We start from the raw sequence: 20,806 nt of genomic DNA, 5'->3' as shown, positions 1-20,806 counted from the left end.
CAGATAGTTTGAAAATTCCATTCAAGACATATTTATTCGGAGTTTTCCTCCCCAGAGAAGCTATGTTATAACCAAAGATTACTTTCCTGGGACTCGAGGATAGCTTTCCACTTAATAATATAAGGAAATTTGGTGCCTGAGTTATCTAGTGCTTTGGTAACAACAACAAAAAAATACCACAAGCTTTAAAAGCAAATCTATTTTTTCAGCTCTGGAGGCTGAAAGTCCAAATCAAGGTCCTTCTGTGAGCATCTCTCCTAGTTTCTGGTGTCTGCTGGCAATTCTTGGCCATTCCTTTGCTTATAAATGGGTCCTCACTAGATATCTGCGTTCTCCCTATGTGTGCCTGTGCCTATTCTTCTCTTTTGATAAGACACCTCTCAAAAGTGATTAGGGTTTTGACCCACCCTACTCTGGTGTGACCTTGTTAACATTAAAGAATAAAACCCCTATTTCCAAATAGGTTTATATTTGCAGACACTGAGGTTGAGACTTCTACATTTCTCTTTGGGGGGTACAATTTATTCTGAAACATTTGGTAATACATTTTTGTTTAATCCCCTAGAAACTCTAGGCAGAAGGCCAGATAATGTTGCAGTCAAGATTGAGAAGAGCTCCTTAACCTGAAAGTTGTTCACAGTAGGATGGCCAGTACAATATAATAAATGTTAAAAATAAGGGTATTCAAGAAGAACAGCAGGGGATGGAGTGTGAGGTTCCTAACTTAAGAGTTGAAGAAAGCTTCATAGAGGAGGTCATATTAGAGCTGGATCTTGTGTAGGAATTTGTCAGGAGTGGGAGAAGAATACTGACTGTCAGAATATTAGAACACATAGGTGAAAGAAGGGGAGAGTACAGTGGGGAGATGAGGTTGGGATGATACATTAACGGTTAGATTGTGAATAGCTTTGTATGCCATGGTAGTTGTGAATTTTATTTTGTAGACTGAGGCAATGAGAGGTTTTTAAGTAGAGATTTGATCTGTTTATATTTGCATTTGAGGTGGGGGTGGGGTGAGGGTGCTGTGGACAGTGTTGTCCCTGGATAGGAATGGTGGGTAACTGGGGGGGATCTGTTAGGGATTAGTCTGCAGAGATAGCTGTCTTGTTGGAATAGTGCAAAGAAAGTGGTGGACCCTAGTCATTTGAATCTTGAGTCATTGAGCTTAGAGGTGCAGGGAAAACTATTTGTTGAGTCTGTAGGCTGCTTTGTGAACTGTTATGGGTGCTTCACGTAATACATTGGCAACTGAATTTACTCTCCATTGAGAGAGAAAAGCCAATTGCAGTGAAATGAAGAGGGAAAAAAATCTGTTTTTTTTTTTTTTGAAGAACAGAAGACTTATTTCCCAAACCATCTTCAGAAAAGAGAAACTTGGTGTTAGTATATATTTATATGCACATGAAAGTTGAATAGATTTTACTGGGTCTCTAAGAGTTTTTGTACAGTGGAGTTTAGCTGTTTCTAAAATGTCCATTTTTGGTGTCTTCTCTCATACCTCCTTTTCAAGAATATCTGTATTTTAATAAAAGCTGGATTAGTCTGCACCTGTTTCATGCTTGGAATTTTGAGAACGAGGAGCAAATGGTCAGGGAGACCTTCCCTAACCAGTCTTGTTCAGCACTTACTGCCAGTTGTTGTACTCCTCCCTTCCCGAATGATTGGAAAAAGTGGCCAGCCCATTGGTGTAAGAGGAAATCTACTGTGACCCCAGGGATCAAGATTAACCTGACTTATAATTGGTTTTATATTAACTTTATAATTTACTCATGTCACTTCTCTTAGCAACTTTGTGAAGTGGGTAAATATTACTACTATTTTCCATGTGAAGAAAATGATCCAAAACCTGTTGCCATCGAGGGTTTTATTTTTTTCTGGGGGCGGGGAGAAGGATGGAGATTAATATTTTTAACAGTCTTTAAATACCATCCCATTCTCTTTCCATCATTAATCAGATTTTTCTTAATCCATGAATAAAATATTTTTTAAAAATGCAGCACATGGTGGTTGTTAGGTGCCGTCAATTTCGACTCATAGCAACCCATGCGACAAAGAGAACTGCCCTATAGGGTTTTCTAGGCTGTAATCTTTATGGGAGCAGATCTCTAGTTCTTTCTTCCATGGAGCCTCTGGATGGGTTTGAACTACCAACCTCTGGTTTAGCAGTTGAACGCTTAACCATTGTATCACCAGGACTCCTTGAACCACGTGATTACAGAGCTAAATACGTTTTTAGAAATGTGAATTCTGAGACTGTTGCTCTGAAGATAGAGATAAGTGTACTACTGTAAAGAGCGAAGATAGCTTATACTTTGGGTACCTTAGATTTTGGAGATGGTTTTGTTAACTAAAAGGGAAGGTGATAAAGTAGTTGCCGGTTTAGCATAGTGGAGTTAAGGTTTATTTAGCAATAAAAGTAATATTAATTATCACCAGCAAAATAAGTTTAAGATGAGTACACTTTACTTCTTCACTGTCATTCCCAACATTGCAAATTATACAACTTTTTTTTTTTTTTTTTTTTGATTGCCTGCTATGGGCCATGCCCATAATAAAAAATAAACGCTCTTAATGTATTATCAAGAGGCATTATAATACAGTTAAGGGCAGACCTCTGCCACTGACTTGTGGCGATGACCCACTTGTTTGACCTTTTTCAGCCTTAGTTTCGTCATTTGTAAAATTGAGGATAAGAACATTCTTAGTGCTCTTACATAAATAAGTAGTAAAAATTAAATGAAATAATATGTATTAAAAGACAGGATGCACAGAAATTGTTTTGGCTGATACCATTTGACCAAGGAGCTCTGGTGGTGCAGTGGTGAAGTGAAGCACTTGGCTGCTAACGGAAAGGTCTACTGTTTGAACTCACCTCCCACAGAGTGGCCGTTACGGCCTTGAAACCCTATGGGGCAGTTCTACTCTGTCCTACGGGGTTACTATGAATCGGAATCAACTCATCGGCAACAGATTTGGGTTTGGTTTTGGGGCTATTATTTGACTACTAGAGAAGGGCATTTGTAAAACTAGAAGAAATGACTCACTTTCTCATTAGCTGTTAAGTTGAATAGTAGTAAACATACCACTCATATACCTGTTGTCATTCATAAAAATAACAGTCACTTGAGAAGCTAATGTTCTAGTAAGTGCTTCAGAAAGGTCTTTTGTTGTTTGAAAAATTAGCCCTTCTTTGTTTAAATGAAGCGAAAGATTTCCCTGGGAGGTTCATGAATGTCATAAAAATATTAGGGTTTATTTTTTATAATTTTAGGGAAAACATGACTGAGTTTCTGGTCATGCTTTCTAAATGAAGCACAATTCATTTCTGTGTCAAGTCAGTGGTTGATTGGCTCTGTCCCACTCACATCAACATAACTGATCAAAAATGAATTGCTGGGTGGTTTGGCTGGTTTCTAGTAATGTACAGCAGTGATATATGATATATTGATTCCTAAGTTGAACATACTCTTTATGTAAGTTTATTGTTAACCCTGGAATATTGACCTATTGGGATTTGTTTTTGAGAGCCAAATACTATTAATGCCTTTCAAAAGAGATAATTTCATATCTGCAGCATGGGTATGATTATGTTTTTAGTACAAAATAGTACAGAAGGAACTGTTGTACACAGGAAGAATATAAGTTTGTCATCTAGTATGCTTTTAGGCTGAAGTGTTCCATACTCTGTTTTCATATAGGATTAAAGATCACAAAATCACAAATTCTAATACTTTAGGAGTAGAGACAGGAAATGACTGTTTTAAGAACTGGCTGAGGAAAGCATTCAGCAAATCACCGTAGCGTGTTACTTACGTAGAAATACCCTACATTTACATTCTCAGTTGGCTATATTGCATGAGTGCCCTCTGAACAGACTGCACACTATAGAATAATGGTTTTTTTAAAAAGACATTGTGAAACCTAGTAAAATTGTTTGAATAATTTTAATTTTTGATTATTGAAATGCATTTGACTTTTCATAGGAAAACAAGGCCCCTAAATTTCAATCACTTATTTTCAGTCTATGGCTGTGTTTTAGTGTTAATTGTAAACCAACAAACTGAGAAATTATTCTTTGGATACAGTTAATTAAAACTAAACTTTGTTCAGTAATACGGTTGGAAAGGGCAGAATAGTCAAGTTGAAATATTATACAAGTGATGGTTTTATTGAATGAGAGATTATACCTAGATGACATTTAGGGTAAAAATGATTCTCTTTCATTCAGCCAACATTTGTTAAAAGCCTTTTCTTTGCCATGCATTGTGATATTTACTGGGAAAATAAAACCTGAACAGTACCCCTGCTCTCAGGGAATGGATACAGGAGGCAAATTAGAGAAACATTTACTGTTTCTCTTTCCAGCGTGAACTATTATTTCTTAATTCTCCTGACTTCCAAGCTCTGTAGTCTCTAGGGAATAACTTCACATTCTACAATTCTATTGTACAGAAGAAATAGAAGCCAACAGGCTGGAATGTCCTTTAGTTCCTGTCCTCAAACCTCTCTACAGGCAGCCCCTGGGTTACAAACATCCTACTTATGGACAATTCATACTTAAGAACAGACTGCCATAAAGCCTGTTGACACACACACAACTTTGTGATGCTCGTGAAAACATTACACAGTTTGGGAATATTACAAGTTTTGTATACATAGAAGGGTAAAATAAATGCTGTGTGCTAAGGCAAACATTTGACTGACTGGGCCTGTTCTGACTTAACTACAGATTTGACTTAAAGACAGACTCAGGAATGGATCTTGTTTGTTATACGGGGACTGCCTGTATATGTTCTCTCTCTTAAGTACCCAAACTTGTGCATCTAGATCCCGACTCTGGAAATCGTACATAGTTGATAATTCCTTCTCTTTACTGTACATTTTCAGCATCTTTAACTTCTCTTGTTCTTAGTGATTACTTTTTGTCAGTATTTAAATACATTTCTCTTTCCTTTTACAGCCAAATTTCTCAAAACGTTTGTATTCTAGCTCTAATTCCTCTGATTCCTTTTATCATCCATTTACTGCAGCTTAGACTACTGTTACTCCTCCTTGCCCCATTTGATCTGTTAGCATTACTCTCGCTATGATCACCAGTCCTCTCTTAAGTGCTCAATTTTGAATGAAAGTAATGCACATTTTCTGTCCTCATTTTAAGTTCTTGGCAACATTAACTAGTGGATTACTTCTTCATTCTTGAAACACTCTTTTCGTTGAAAAGTCTTTTTATATCCTTTTAAGCTCATTAAATGCTAGGATTCCTAAGATAATTGGGCATAAGTCTTTTTCTCACAGTCTCATCTGTTCACTCCCAGAGCTTTATTCACTGAATGTGTTCCAACAACTCAAATTTTTATCTCCAGCTCAAGCACCAGATCTGTACCTTTGGTACTAAATTTCTCCTTCAAAGCTCAAATGAAAAAACAGTAATTAGTCAAAATTCAAGTGCTTGTTATGCACTAGGCAAAGAGCCAAGCACCTTGCATTTATCTGATTTGGTCCTTAAAAAACTCTTCCCCATTTTTACAGTGCAGCAGTGGTTCTCAATCTTTAGTGAGCATCAGAACCACTTAGAGGGCTTGTTAAATTGTATTATTGCTGTACCCCACCTCCAAAGTGTCGGGTTTAGTAGGTCTGGGGTGGGGCCTGAGAACTTGCATTTCCATCAAGTTCTTAGATCATGTTCATGCTACTGGTTTAGGAACCACACTTTGAGACCACTGCATTAGGGAAGCAAGGTAACTAGTACTCAGCTGTCACAGAGCTGGAATTTGATCCAAGGCATTTTGACTCTAGAGCTTACCCGTTTAACCCACCACTCCACCCAACCCCAAACATTATACTACCTACGTCTTGGGTACTTCAGACTCAGTGTGTTCATATCAGAACTCTTATATTGTCTTTTCCCTTAAACCTGGTCTTCTTCCTGGGTTTCCTACAACAAACCAACCAACCCATTGCCATCAAGTCGATTCCAACTCATAGTGACCCTATAGGATAGAGTAGAACTGCCCCATGGAGTTTCCAGGGAGCGCCTGGTAGATTCGAACTGCTGACCCTTTGGTTAGCAGCTGTAGCACTTAACTGCTATGCCACCAGGGTTTACCGTCATTAAATAGACTAGGAACCTCCCTCGTTACCCTGAGGTATTTACCATTACTCTATCAGTTCTGCCCCAGAAAACTTTCTGAAATTCACCCACTTTTTTTTATTGGCCATTGTAATCAGCCAAATCAAGGCCACCATCAGCTCTCAACTGGATTGCTTATAATACCTTCCTACTAGGTAGATAGTCTCCCCACATATCTTCTTGCCCTCCTTTAATTCGTTTGTATAATATCAGGGGTGATTTTTTTTAAAAGGCAAATAAGATAACGTCCTGTTTAAAATCCTTTTATTGCTTTTCAAATAAAGGCCAGCATCCTACATCCTACATGGTCTGCAAAGCTCTGCATGATCATTTACTCTTTTGTACTTGACCATCTCATTTTATTCTACCTTCTCAGTCATCATACAGTAATAAAATCCCACAGGGCTTTCAGTATTTCAGTATCAGATTTGTTTAATGATTTTTTGGGTTTTATAACTTCCTACTGGAAACACTGCTGTGTAGTATTTCATTTATGAATATGCCACAATTTGTTTGCCTGCTGTAAATATTTTTGAGTGAATATCTGCTTATGCACAGAGGAAGGTTTTTTGTTTTTGCTTTAACTTGGATTTTTGGAAGACAGTACGTAGTCAAGGACGGTGATACCAAAGATGAATCTTGAATGGGTGTTGGAGGATAAATTGTTCACAAAAATGGCATTTAAAAAAAATTTATTGTGCTTTAAGTGAAAGTTTACAAATCGAGACAGTCTCTCATACAAAAATTTATGTACACCTTGCTATATATTCCTAATTGCTCTACCACTAATGAGACAGCACACTCCTTCTTTCCACTCTATTTTTGTGACCCCCTCTGCCCTCTCAGTCTCCCCTCCAGACAGGAGATGCCAGCATAGTCTCATGTGTCTGCGTGATCCAAGAAGCTCATTCTTCACCAGCATCATTTTCTAGCCCATAGCCCAGTCCAATCCCTGTCTGAAGAGTTGACTTTGGAAATGGTTCCTGTCATGGGCTAATAGAAGGTCTGGGGACCATGACCTCCAGCGGGGTCCTTCTAGTCTCAGCTTGACCATTTAGACTCGTCTTTTTATGAGAATTTGGGGTGTGCATCCCACTGCTCTTCTGCTCCCTCAGGGGTTCTCTGTTGTGTTCCCTGTCAGGGCAGTCATCAGTTAGTTGTAGCTGGGCACCATCTAGTTCTTCTGGTCTTAGGCAAACGTAGTCTCTGGTTTATGTGGTCCTTTCTGTCTCTTGGGCTTAAAATTACCTTGTGTCTTTGGTGTTCTTCATTCTCCTTGGTCCTGGTCGGTTGAGACCAATTGATGCATCTTAGATGGCCGCTTGCTAGCATTTATGACCCCAGATGCCACTCTCCAAAGTGGGATGCAGAATGTTTTCTTAATAGATTTTATTATGCCAGTTGACTTAGATGTCCCTTCAACCCATGGTCCCCAAGCCCCCACCCCTGCTACACCGGCCTTTGAAGTGTTCACAAAAATGGCATTTTAAAAAATGTCTTCAGGGACTCAAGACATTTGAGAGAGTGGAGAAGGGTTTAGGACAGTACCACTAGGATGATGCTAGAAGTCACAAGCAGGAACCTTGATATTATTAGGGCTTTGTATTCTAAACTATGGGTCAGTAGTGGCTCAGCAGTAAAATTATTGCCTTCCATGTGGGAGACCCTAGGTAGATTCCCAGGCAATGCACCTCAAGCACAGCTACCATACTCGCCTGTCAGTGGGCGCTTGTGTGTTACTGTGATGCTGAACAGGTTTCAGCAGAGGTTCCAGACTAAGACGGACTAGGAAGAAAGGCTTGATGATCTATTAAAAATCAGCAAAGGAAAACCATATGGATCACAGTGATCAGATCTGCAACCAGTCATGGGGAGTGGAACAGGATCGGACAGTGCTCTGTTGTGTTGTGCGTGGAGTCAGCACGAGTTGGAGGCCAGCGTGACACCAGCTAACAATTCTAAACTAAGGCGCTTAAAGTTTATCCTGAAAGCTGTGGTATGAACCACTGAAGATTTTAAGTAAGGGAGCAACATAAGATATAGATTTTAGAAAGATCTTTCTGATAACATTGTAGGAAGTAGATTGAGATGTGAGCACTATTCCGGAGGCAAGGAAACTCAGAAGCCGTTTCAGTAATCTGAAAGGATTGGAGAGGAGTGATGAGTGCCTGACTTAAGGCAGTGGTAAAGAAGTGGAAGGCACGGAACAGATTCAAGGACTATTTACAGATTTAAACTGAGAGTATGCCTTTTTCTTTTAAGCTGCTTCTCCCTGTTTTTACCATATTTCAAGATTGTTGTTGTACCCCAACAAGTCGATTACAGCTTAAAGCCACCCTATATGACAGATTAGAACTGACCCCATAGGGTTTACCAGGGAGCATATTGCCAGGTCTTTACTCGCTCAGAGCAATTGGTTGGGTTCAAACCTCCAACCTTTCAGTTAGCAGCTGAGCACTTGAACCACTACACTACCAGGACTTCTTTTATTTCAAGATTAGCTGTCAGGAATTAGCTTTTTTCTGAAGTCTTCCTATAATATTCTAACTTTACTTGGTCTTTTTCACTTATGAATCAATACAGAAAGTAATCTGTTTCATACATTTAGCACCCAGTAGTTTTTTTTTTTTTTTTTGTTAGAATTAGCATTAGCAGCTATATTTTGGGTGCCGGAAACCATACTGTAACACTTGGCTTGTGTTACATCTAATTAAATTCCTACATGAAATCTATGATGTAGGTGGATGCAAACGAAGAAACCAAGTTACATGATCACATAGCCAATAATAGATGGTGCTAGAATTGGCACCCAATTTGCACTGGCTGCAAAGCCCATTCCTAACCCATTACTCAACTGTATTGTTTTGAGTGTGTACCTGTTCTTGTGGTTGAGAACCACGTCTTAGGTTTTTTTTGTACCTTATAGTGTTGGACATATAGTAGATAATCATTACCTATAGATATCCCTTCTATTTAATCTGCATAAGAAACAATTCCAAGAAGGAAGTGGTGTGTGGAGCATGGTTTGTAAGTAACATTATTCTATGTCTCCTTTTCAGATTTGGATGGTGCTCTACTCTCAGGGCCAGATTGTGATAGGAATGTGAATGCAAGTTTATTGGTTGAAGCCAGCACCAGTCAAGATGGAAATGATGCTGGTAGGTGCTGTAGGCTTTTATTTTAGCAAGTATATGTAAGAGGGTTTGAAGATGGAGAAATGTTTATCTACATGCTTATTAAGGGCCCGCTGCAGTTGCTCTCCTTTAGGGAGAGTTTTATGTGTAAATACTTCAATCTGTGGTAGTTGTGTTTATGATGACAGATATTAGAAGCTTGGTAAATACAAATGGATAGATGTTTCTGGTTTTGTTTGTTTGGGGGAGCCATTGTTCAGAGACGTTTTTGAAAAAATGTTATAAATATCAAAGATAATTAAAGTTAATAGAGTTTATGGCTTCCTGCTGGTATGTAGATGGAATGGGAATGGTAATTACGATAGCGGTTGACTAATGTATTTTAATTAGTTTTGATATAAAATATAATTTTGATGGCTACAAAATTATTTTGGAAAAATTGTTAAGCCTGAAGCAATGCATTTTAAACTTTCACAGAAAGGAAAGGGATCGTTGGCACAAGGTCTGCCTCGAAAAAATGAACCACAGTCCTAAAAACAATGTTTTTATGGCATTATTAGCAAATGTTAATTAGTTTTAAGTAGTAATGTTAATATCGACTGTACTTTGAGGAAAGCTTGTTGCTTATAAAGACAAAGAATCTATGAATCTCTTATGAGTAAAATAGAAGGGGGAAAAACTTTCTTTACAGAAAAAATGTCAAGATAAAAAATATAGATAGAATTGAAAAATATATTTTGCAGCCCCCACAGTAAATAATTTGCAACCATCCACAGTAAATCAGTGGATGTTAAGCCCACTGTTGTTGGGGGAAAGGATAGTCACATGGTCTCACAGATTACTCCGGTTACAAAGGGGAAAAAGATACCTTTACAATTAAGAGATCTGATGAACATCACTGTAAGCAAGTGATTAAACTTAGTATCACTAATAATAGAACAAACTGAAATTACGTGTCTTCTGATACGATAGACTGAGGCTTATGACATCACCTATGGAGTATGCTTGCCAAAAATGTTTAACCTGAATCTAGTCATGAAGAAAAAATCAGATCTAGATATCCAGCTATATGACAGTTGGTCCAGACTAAAATGTCAAGGTCATGAAAGACAAGAAGCAAGGGAACTGCTCGATTAAAGGAGACCAAAGAGACAACTAAATGCCACATATCAGTCTTGATTAGATCCTGGGTCTAAAAAATGACTAAAGGGACATTTTGGGAACAGTTAGAAATTTGGATATGGAGTATACGTTAAATGGTATTAGTGAATCAGTTTCTTGAATGTGGTGCTGTGGTTATGTAGGAGAATGTCCTTAAAGATGCGTGCTGAATTATTTAGGGATGAAGTGATAAGTCCGCAAGTTGTTTTCAAATAGCACAAAAAAAGTATGTACATTTTACACATAGAGAAAGCACATGTCGCAAAACTAATATTTGTTGAAGATAGATAAAGGGATATGGATACATTGGTTCTTTCAACTTCTCTGTAGCTTTGACATTCTTGATAAGTTAAGGCTGTCCTTACAGAAAGCTGTTGGGACTTCTGAATAAAGTGTGCGCTGACCAAAATTAAGCCGTAGTTCTGAAGAAACTGCTAAGGTAGTTTACCCTGACTATTGAAAAGATTAAAAAAGCAAAATCATTTGAAATAAGTGGTTTACAGATCTTAATGGGTTGAATTGTGAAGACTTTTTGATTGTACAGAAAATCATTAACAAGTGCAAGGGTGTTTCATCATCCTGGCTTTCCAGTAATGCTGTTCCAGTAGTGGGTTTAATGGGCTATGCGGAGTCGTATGTAAACTTTGGGATTAGTGGATATACACATTTTCAGGGGAGGTGGTTGGCGTTATTCTCATTCTCAAAAAACAAATCTCTGATTCAGAGTCTTCATTTTTAAAGATAGCATTTTGATCTATTAGTATTTTTGTAACTGAGATCAGCCTCTGTCTTACGATTAGATTACTTGGGTTTCAAAAACATTGCTTTTTTTTTTAGTTGCCATTATGAAAAAGCGTACCCAGAAGGATGGTATTGGACAGTAAGCACAGTTTTGAAGTAGATCCTTAATAACCCTAACGTGTATGGAATCACAAAGGCGCGATACCTTTATTCTAGTTCCTTAGTCTTTTAATTCTTACCTCTGCTACAGATAGTTCCTGACTTGTGTTTGAGTTATGACAAGCTACGCTTACAACCGTCTGGGTTTTCTTTTTCTAAACATCTTAGTTAAATGTTCTACGTCCAGTGTTGCAGCTCATAATTTGCTGCTGTTGTCATTTTTAGATGTTCAGTGTTAGAATTTACTGTTCAAAACACTACCGTATAGCAGGCTCTGAAAATTGTAAAAAAAGAGGTATTTGACCTACATCAGAACCAACTTAACACGTGAGTCATCAGAATGAAGTGCCATCATAAGTCGGGGACTACCTGTAGTTATAAGAATTAGGAGAGATGGCAAGACTTTTGGGATGAGGCTTTCTTAGTTTGAATTATTTCAGATGTCAGGTGTTTCTTGGCTGTTAACATGGATGTTTTTTATTCTTTTACTATAGCTTACCTAGAGAATGATGGAATTTGAAGCACAAGAAAAAAAAAACTATCTCTTCTGTCTCCTTATACTTAATACATGGTGAATAATATGTAGTTGCAAATATTAACAGGAGCCCTGGTGGCGCAGTGGTTAAGTGCTTGGCTGCTAATTGAAAGGTTGGTGGTTTGAACCCACCACCTGCTCCACAGGAGAAAGATGTGGCAGTCTGCTACCGTACAGATTTACAGCCTTGGAAACCCTGTGGGGCAGTTCTACTCTGTCTTACAGGGTCGCTATGAGTCGGAATCAACTCGAGTGCAGTATTGGGGTTATTGTATTCAGCGAAATGCTTTCGAGGTTCATCCACGTTGTGGATGATTACTCTATAAAAAGGTGTTTTGGTTTTAACGTGATTTCCGACATTAGTTTTCCAAGGCTTTTTGAGCAAGTCAAAAATATCATATACATGTTAGCATTTGCTATATACATGGATTCAATAAATAATTGAAGGATATATGTTTTAGGCATTAGAAATACAATGATGAGACAAGCACAGTGCCTGCTGTCCTGGAGCTTCCTTATTTTTTCAAGGATTTGGGCAAAATTGATAAACTTACCCTGCATACACCACGCCCATCACAGTTGCCATCACACACACAAAAATGTTCTCGCTTTAGGATTTTGAAAACTTTTCCTCAGACTATAAAACATAGTTAAATTATATAAGTATAGGTTTTCTTTGCATTAAAAAATGGGTAAAGTTATTCAAAGTACAAATCATTACTATTCCAAGTACATTAATAGTAAGTAATGAAGTACAATTTTTAAATATTTTAAAGAGCTTTTTGCCTTATTAGGTATTGGTATTTTCACCAAAGTAGAAATATTAAGTTTTAATTTTTAAGAGAGTCAGTGCTTCTGGTAAATAGATACTTGGGAATGAATTCTTAGGAAGTTCATTTTGGCAAACATTCCTTTATAAAACCACAGTGTCCATGGGAGGAAAATTAGTAAATAGCTGTAGGAATGAGCTATTCATACATCCTGGAGAGGAATGTTTTAGGCAGAGGAAAGAAGAAGTGCAGAGGCCTGCTTACCATGGTGGGGAAAGCACAGACACCAGTGTGATCGGAATGGAGTGACCAAGGGTGGTTGGGAGCACAAAATGTAGGGCTTTATAAGATACTCATTATACCCGAGTGAGATGGGAAGTCCTTGCAGACTTTTAAGCAGAATAGTGACAGTCTCTGACTGCTGTGTTGAGAAATAGACTCTGGGAAGGCAGTAGTGGGAACAGGGAGGGAAGTTGCTGGCTGTTGAAAATAGTCCAGAGGCAAGAGTTGGTGGTTGACTAGACCAGGGTGGTAATAACCATGGAGTATTCTGGATATATTCATATTGCCAAATGATTCCTAGACCTAAGGAATTACAAACTGAAGGTGTAATTAAATTCAAAGGTGATCATTCCTGTTCTAGCTGGTCTGAAGGTCCTCAGGCACAAATTCCCTAAGGGATATTCACTATTCTATTTTGATTCTACCTTCTGGCCTTTTATTTAAAGATGGGGTTAGAAAGAAAGAGGAGACGTTTCCATGAACCCCGCGAGGGCATTCAGTTACCTGCTCCAAAGTATCTGAAACAGCAAACAAGGGTCTAGTAATAGAAGTACTTTAAATTTGTAGTTCCTCATATTTATATTTTTTATCTTTAGTTTTTCTGTACTGATAGTCTTAAAACAAGCCTATGTGATTGTCTTGGGTGCAGTAAGGAGATTGTGCCATTCTGTAGCTGGGCTTCAGGGTGGTAAATGTCTCAAGTGATAGAATAGCTAGGGATAACAGCTGTTAAGACAGTTCTGTTTTTAGAATGTTTTAAAACCCAGTGTTTAAACAGGGTGGTTTCTTGTGACCTTCACCTACAATTAATGTAGTGTTCAGTTTCGTTTTTTTATTGAAATTTTTCCTATGGATGAATTCCGTTTTAAACTTTCAAATAGTTTTTTATAAGGTCCCTACCAGTCAGGATATTATAGTTGTGGTAATAAAGTATGAAGACTTCATTTATTTTTATTGACTAAGAGACAGGTCTTAATTACCATCATTACTTCAAAATCACTTTTTAATTGTATTAGGTACTTCGCATGATTTCAAATATGGGTTGATGCCTGGCCCTTCAAGCGATTTCAAGTATGGATTGATACCGGGTACTTCAAATGATTTTAAATATGGATTGATACCGGGTGCTTCAAACGACTTCAAATATGGATTATTGCCCGAATCTTGGCCAAAACAAGAAACCTGGGAAAATGGCAAGTACTAGTCAAGTAAACATTTACAGAATTCCGAAATAATTTTTAAAGATTAAAAGCTTCCATGGTTTTGATTTTTAAAAAGATCAGATATAGTACTCTATATCTGTTGCTGTTTTCAGAGACAGAAGAAGCTAAAGACACACTTTTGATAACAGATACTCTGTTTACTGTATAATAAGTGTTGTTTTTTTCTCTCAAAGGTGAATCATCTCTAACCATGAACAAATTAAAATGCCCTCATTGTAGCTATGTAGCCAAATACAGACGAACACTAAAAAGGCACTTGCTCATTCATACAGGAGTGAGGTCATTTAGCTGTGATATTTGTGGAAAGCTGTTTACTCGAAGAGAACATGTAAAAAGACATTCCCTGGTAAGTAACTTGAAATATAACTGATCCTTGAGATAAACTGTATTTATGTCAGTGAAGTTTAAAGCGGTTTTAATATTGTAACTTGCATATTTAAGAAAGGTTGGTTGTTAGAGAAATTGCTGTAAATAAAGAATGCAATATGTGAACTGATACTGAACTCCACTCAGGAAAACAATGGTGTATTCACTCATAGTTAAATGAATGGTTTAATCTGAGTGGTTCAAATGCATTATATTGTCTATGCATACTATCCTTATACTGGATTTTTCCCCCCTTCAATTAGGTGCATAAAAAGGATAAAAAATACAAATGTATGGTGTGTAAGAAGATCTTCATGTTAGCAGCCAGTGTTGGAATAAGACATGGATCTCGGCGCTATGGTGTTTGTGTAGACTGTGCAGATAAATCACAACCAGGAGGGCAAGAGGGTGTCGATCAGGGACAGGACACAGATTTCCCTCGGGATGAGGAATATGAAGAGAATGAAGGAGGAGAAGCTGATGAAGAGCTGGTTGATGATGGAGAAGATCAGAATGACCCGTCTCGATGGGATGAATCTGGAGATGTTTGTATGTCTCTAGATGATTAACTGACCTACTATACTCCTCAAGGATGCTGCATTTGGACATAATATGAATCGACAATTTGAATTGTTGAACTTGAAGGCTTGCATAATATGGTACATAATATGGTAGTTATGTTGCTGTGAAAACTGTAGGGTCAAAGCCTTATAGCAAAAAAATTTTTTTATATTTGCACAGGACTGTACAGCAAACAACCTTGTGGTTGGATTACATGAAGTCCCCACATATTCAGTCAGTTATGAAAGTAAAAATATTTTTTATTTATAAGATATACAGTAACTCTTTGGGTCCTATGAAAATGTAGTACGTATCCTTGTAGAACTTACATTCATGTGCCACTTTAACATGAATGAAGAAAATCCATTTATGGAAGTACAGTGACAGCTGACCCAATCACTCTGTCCATCAAACCACTCAGGCTAGTTTGTACTAGTAGAGTTTTGTTTCTATTTTTCTTTTTTTTTAAATAAGATTTTCAGTGAGGGGCTTTTCCAACCCCATTGGTTCTACTTTCTTGTATTTCCCAATTTAATTTGCTTCATAACTTAAACCAAGTCTCTTCTAGTCATAGGTATTATTTCTCAATTTTGTGCTGATAGGCATGTTTATAAGAACTGGAGAGGTAATTTATTGGAATGAACTAACTGACTTCCTCCACTCCCCCTTTCCTTTTTGACATGAATTTTACTACTTCACAAATGTAGAATGATGTTGCAAAGTTACCGTGGTGAAGTTGACAAATACCACTAAAATGATTATGATTTAGAAGTAACTTTCTCCTGCTGCTTTAATCTGATAAATGGTTACTATATGACGTTTTCTGACATGGCATTCTCGGTTTTGGGTATCTGTTACTTTGGCACTATTCTTGTTAAGCCTTTTTTTTTTTTTTTTTTTTGCCAGTGTACTATACCTCAGTCCTATTTGAAAGACATAAATCTTAATTGAAACAAAAGTCACAGAAACAATAAGCAAGATGATATGTTTTATAATTTATCCTCCATGTCCAGTTTGGTTAGCTTGTTATGCAATATAAGTGAAATATCAGGTTTTTATTCCTGTGCCCTTTTTATCATTAAAATTAACACAAAAATTGCCTTCTCTTTTGTTTCATACTTACCCAGGATATTGTTTTAAAATTTTGGTGGATAATTAATTTTTCAATTCCTTAAAGTCACCATACCTTGATACATACTCTTATTACTGGTAACCAGGATTCAACAATCTACAAAATCTTACAAATAAAATATTGAGAGGCTTTACGATTTATTGTTTTATTAACTGAATTCTTCAGGGTACAAAGGGTAAATATATTAAGCTAAAACTATCAGGTTTATTTAACCTGGTGGCAGATGAATTAGCTAATTAGATCATTGAACTCACAGCAACATTTCGCATAGTAATATTAACATGCACAGCATTTATCAGGAACATATTGTATATTATATAAGATTGAAGGACATCATATTTTCAACTTTCTTTTAAATAAAAATTGAGTATATTTTCCTATTTTATATCAGGTAACTAAATTATGCTAGTCATGTGGAAAAAATTGCAAAGTGTACTTTGACAGACAAAATCCTTTTGGTGCTCCATCTGATCAAAGTTGATAAGTTGGTATATTTGAAGAGACAAGTGTTGTCATTGTCTCTTATTTCAGTAGAATGATGGTTTGATGATGTGTTAGACACTGGCGTTTCTGCTTGGATAAATCAAAGATAAATTACAGTTACACAGCTAGATGCATCTTTGGACATCTAAACGTTATTATAGTTTCTACATAACTATAAACTGGACAGGTGACTAGCTTTGGTTTCATTTTTGTTGAAAACTGAAGAATACATCTTATTCTCAGTGTTCTAGTCAGATGAGTAAAATGTTATTCTGGTGGGGTCCAAAGTAGAAATTAGCTGGGCAAAGATACTATGAATGAGAAAGTATTTTAAAACGTACAATGTTCTGCTTTGTGAATATGTAAGTATAGTATAAAGATTTCTTTCATCCCATTTATCCCCCTCCTTTAAAATAAACCATAGTTTACAATTGGTAGATCTGTCTATATATAAATATATATTAAAGAGAAAAGATATATATCTGAAAATCACCTAAATCTGCTTTATTAGACTACAGTTCACTTATTGCATAGAAACTGGACTTGGCTTTACATTCTTAATGTACTTTTACTTTTCTTTAAGATATGAACTTATTCTCTTGAAACTGAATTTTCTTTTACTTAAATCATTTATGTATATCTGGTAAATTATGACCAAATTTTTGTTAGATTGCATACAGTAAATTGAAATATACACTTGGTACACTACAGGATTGTTGTGCTTTTGTTTTGGTTTTAGTTGGAAACAAGGTTTGATGTAGATGGGTTGTTACTGTTAATTTAAAATATAATTGTCCATTACCTTTTATATTGTGTTATGACAGATTTGGCTATATTTTTAGTCAACTGAAATATAATACTTTAAAGGTTTGTTTTTAGAAAGGTAATCCAAAGGAAAATGTTTATACTCTTGACTATATTAGCCTCAGCCTATATAAAATTTCTTCTTTTAAAGTAAACGTTTTACCAGAAACAAAATTGACAGATTTTTCTACTTGCTGACTGCCTAATTTATTTTGTTTTATGATCTTGAGGGACTGCCTTTTTCCTCTAGATCTTTTTTAAAAAATAGTTTTAAGTACTAAGGTATACTACTGGACATTTCTATTTTTTTAAGTATATTCTTTTTTCTGACTTACAGTACAATTTCAGGAAGTTGACAGATATTAAGAACTTAGGATTGGTCTCAGAGGTAACAATGGAATACTCATAATTTTGTCTATGGAGCCCTGGCAGAATTATGTGGTACACACTTGTTGAATTTTTCTCTTGTAACTTATATTTTAAATGAAATATATTTTAGAGCTTTTAATTTTAATGAATGGGAAGAGTATAAACTTTCTTTCATATTCACTCTCTAGTAGCAGTCCCTCCCATAAATCAAGATCATGTATTCGTTCTTTATGATTCTCAGAGACAGTTACTTCCATATGGTCCCATCTTTGTCATTGTTAACTGGCCATATTTTTCATATTCACTAGATATTTGCTAAATTCTAGCATCCGAGCAATTTAGAGCTAAAAGAAAAACTTTAGGAAGGGGACACTGAACAGTAATGAGTAGCTTTGAAATTTGGGGGTAAAACACTAGCTGGTTTAGGTGGAGCCATTCTGATGAAGAGTGAGAAAGCACTTAGAACACTACCTGCTACATAATAAGTGCACACTACATCTTAGCTGTTTACTTATAGATGTGAACCAAGAAGGGGGAAAATCATAAAAAGGGCAAAGGGAGGGAGAAAATAGGAAATGCAAGGATTAAGGCTTGGAAATTTGTATTAATACAATACAGCGTAAAAGGAGGCCTAAAGATGGAGTAGCATAGTATGGGGGAATGTGATAGAAAATAAGTTTTAAAAATCTTAAACTAAAAAACATTGAGCTTTATTTATATTTTTAGGATTTTCTGAACGTGGTGTGAAAGGTTTAGGTTTATTTTTCCGAATAGTGATTCCAAAAGCTACCATTTTTTTGGTACACATGGAGTGCCTACTTGTGCCGTTTGTTGCGCTTTACATCACTGAAACCCCTATAAGGTAGGTGCTATTGTCTCCATTTTATAGATGAGGAAAGACTCAAAGAAATTCAGAAATTTGCCTGATTTAACTCCACTACTAAGTGCTAGGGCTGGGATTTAATCAGGTCTGATTCTGATGCCCGTATCTTTCCAGGAGGCTCTATTTCTGCCTCATTAAATAGCTCTTTTGTAGAATTTCAGCTCTTTAAAGAAGTCTTTCTATGGAGACGTTTCCCCTATAAAACGCCCATACAGCTGTTTTAGAAATTTGGGTGTCTGATCTGTCCTCCCCCAAATAAATACCTTTACTACTCTTCCCTCCCAATAAAGCAATTGTTTTGTCACTTGACTGTAATAAGGTACCCAAACACAGTGTAGCACATGCTATTAATTGGCTGTAGCATTTTCATTTTTAAAAGGATGGTTTTTAACTGAACTAGATATGAACCCCAGTTTTGTCTGTGCCGTTCAGTCACCCAGATCCTTAAACTTAACTATGGTACATAAATATGTGCTTAGAACTAGCAGGTGTTTTTTTCTTAGTGACTTTAGGATTTAAAATGGGAAGTTCTTTTCCTGCAATATCCCTGCATTCAAGTGAACAATTCTAGGTAGTTTAAAATGTGTTAGGGATAAGCACACATGAAAAAATGATTTCTAGCCTTGAATTTTATGACATTGGGTACTTAAATTTGGAGTACACTGGCTATTGAGAACAAAATATTTGGGTTGAGGAGGGGGATGGTTGAGGCCGTTATGAAATGGGAGAATCATCATTTTAAACCCTGTAAACATAAAAGAATACTTTCTTCTGCCTGCTGTTTGTAAAAGCTCTTTGGTAAGATCTTTTACGAAGACCAATTTTTTTTTTTTTTAATGTAATTTACCTACCTAGTATAAGTGTCCTCAGACATGTATGTAAACTTCCAAAACTGTTTTGTCTGTGTATTTAGAAAATACACAAGAATCTTTATCAAACCTAAAAATATAAACTTGTGAGCACTAAACCGCTTCTGGCTTTGTGAATTTTATTGACTCTGACATTTAATTCAGATTTTTTTGCCTTTAAAGTAAGTGTACTAATTTAGAATAATTGGAGTAGGGGAACACCTTTGTAAATTTTGACTTGCCTGTAATTCAGATATCTTTGTACGTAAGGTTTGCCTTGTAGTTTGAATTATAGAATATAGTAAGGGTTTTTTGTTTGTATGTTTTTATATGAAAGTGTATAAATGACACAGACTACCTCGTAATAAGTAAATCCTTGGAGAGTTGCTTTAATAGATAGCAGTGATTTGTGATGAGTATCATCTGTCTTTCATCTTTACTCAGGATTTTGAAAACCTTTAAAAAATATTTCCCTGTCATTTACCCTGGTGCATAATTTTGGGCCAGTGGGCTGAAAAGCAAAGATAAACTATTGCTTCATCCTGTAAATAACTTATTAGAAGATTAACAAATTACAAGTTGTCCCAGGGTTCTCTAGAGGAACAAAACCAATGAAGCGTATCAATTTAAATATGTATAGATTTACTTCAAGGAAATGTCTCGAGCAGTTGTGCAAGCTGGCAAGTCCCAGATCCGTGGGTGAGGTCCAGGCTGGAAGCTTGTGTTGACTCACATGGTTGTGGGGGCTGATGAACCCAAAATCAGTAGGTCAGGCAGCAGGCTGCTGGCTCGTGTCCCAAGAACCGGAAGTCAGAAGATGACAAGTTGAATGCAGGATCCAGAGAGCAAGCTTTGCCAGAACATTCACAGACATATTGAATGCAGGCCACACCCCCAAGGAAACTCCCTTTTCAACTGATTGGCTGCTCCCATCAGATCACTAAATGAAGGATGATTACATAATGTCTGCCAAACCACTGAGAATCATGGCCTCGCCAAGTTAACACATAACCATCATACAGATATGTAATGTTTCAAGTTTTTATATTTAAATTTAATATAGGAAAAAAAATACCTAATTTGTTTTCTAGGTTTTTCTCTTTTTAAGTTAGTAATAGTTACTAGAACAAAGGAAACCAGAATGACCATCTATTCAGACTTGACTAAAGAACGTTGATTTAGTTTGGAGAAAGGTGAAGGAAAGAGCAGCAGCTGCATAGGGTAT

At 36.6% G+C, this 20,806-nt stretch overlaps 1 protein-coding gene across 2 annotated transcripts in view; it reads left to right on the top strand.

Annotated features, from left to right (window-relative positions):
* ZBTB10 (zinc finger and BTB domain containing 10) overlaps window positions 1-19,704 on the top strand; it is a 39,032-nt gene extending 19,328 nt beyond the window's left edge. For both annotated transcript variants that reach the window (XM_049853990.1, XM_049853989.1), the window contains exons 3-6: window positions 9,190-9,288; window positions 13,929-14,105; window positions 14,309-14,481; window positions 14,765-19,704. In XM_049853990.1, the coding sequence (XP_049709947.1) occupies window positions 9,190-9,288; window positions 13,929-14,105; window positions 14,309-14,481; window positions 14,765-15,070 (755 nt within the window). In that variant the 3' untranslated portion in view covers window positions 15,071-19,704. The remainder of the gene's footprint in view (window positions 1-9,189; window positions 9,289-13,928; window positions 14,106-14,308; window positions 14,482-14,764) is intronic.
* Window positions 19,705-20,806: the final 1,102 nt, after the last annotated feature.

Source organism: Elephas maximus, chromosome 15 (assembly GCF_024166365.1).
Source record: "Elephas maximus indicus isolate mEleMax1 chromosome 15, mEleMax1 primary haplotype, whole genome shotgun sequence".
Classification (NCBI taxonomy): Eukaryota; Metazoa; Chordata; class Mammalia; order Proboscidea; family Elephantidae; genus Elephas; species Elephas maximus.
This window is presented reverse-complemented; position numbering and strand designations above follow the sequence as displayed.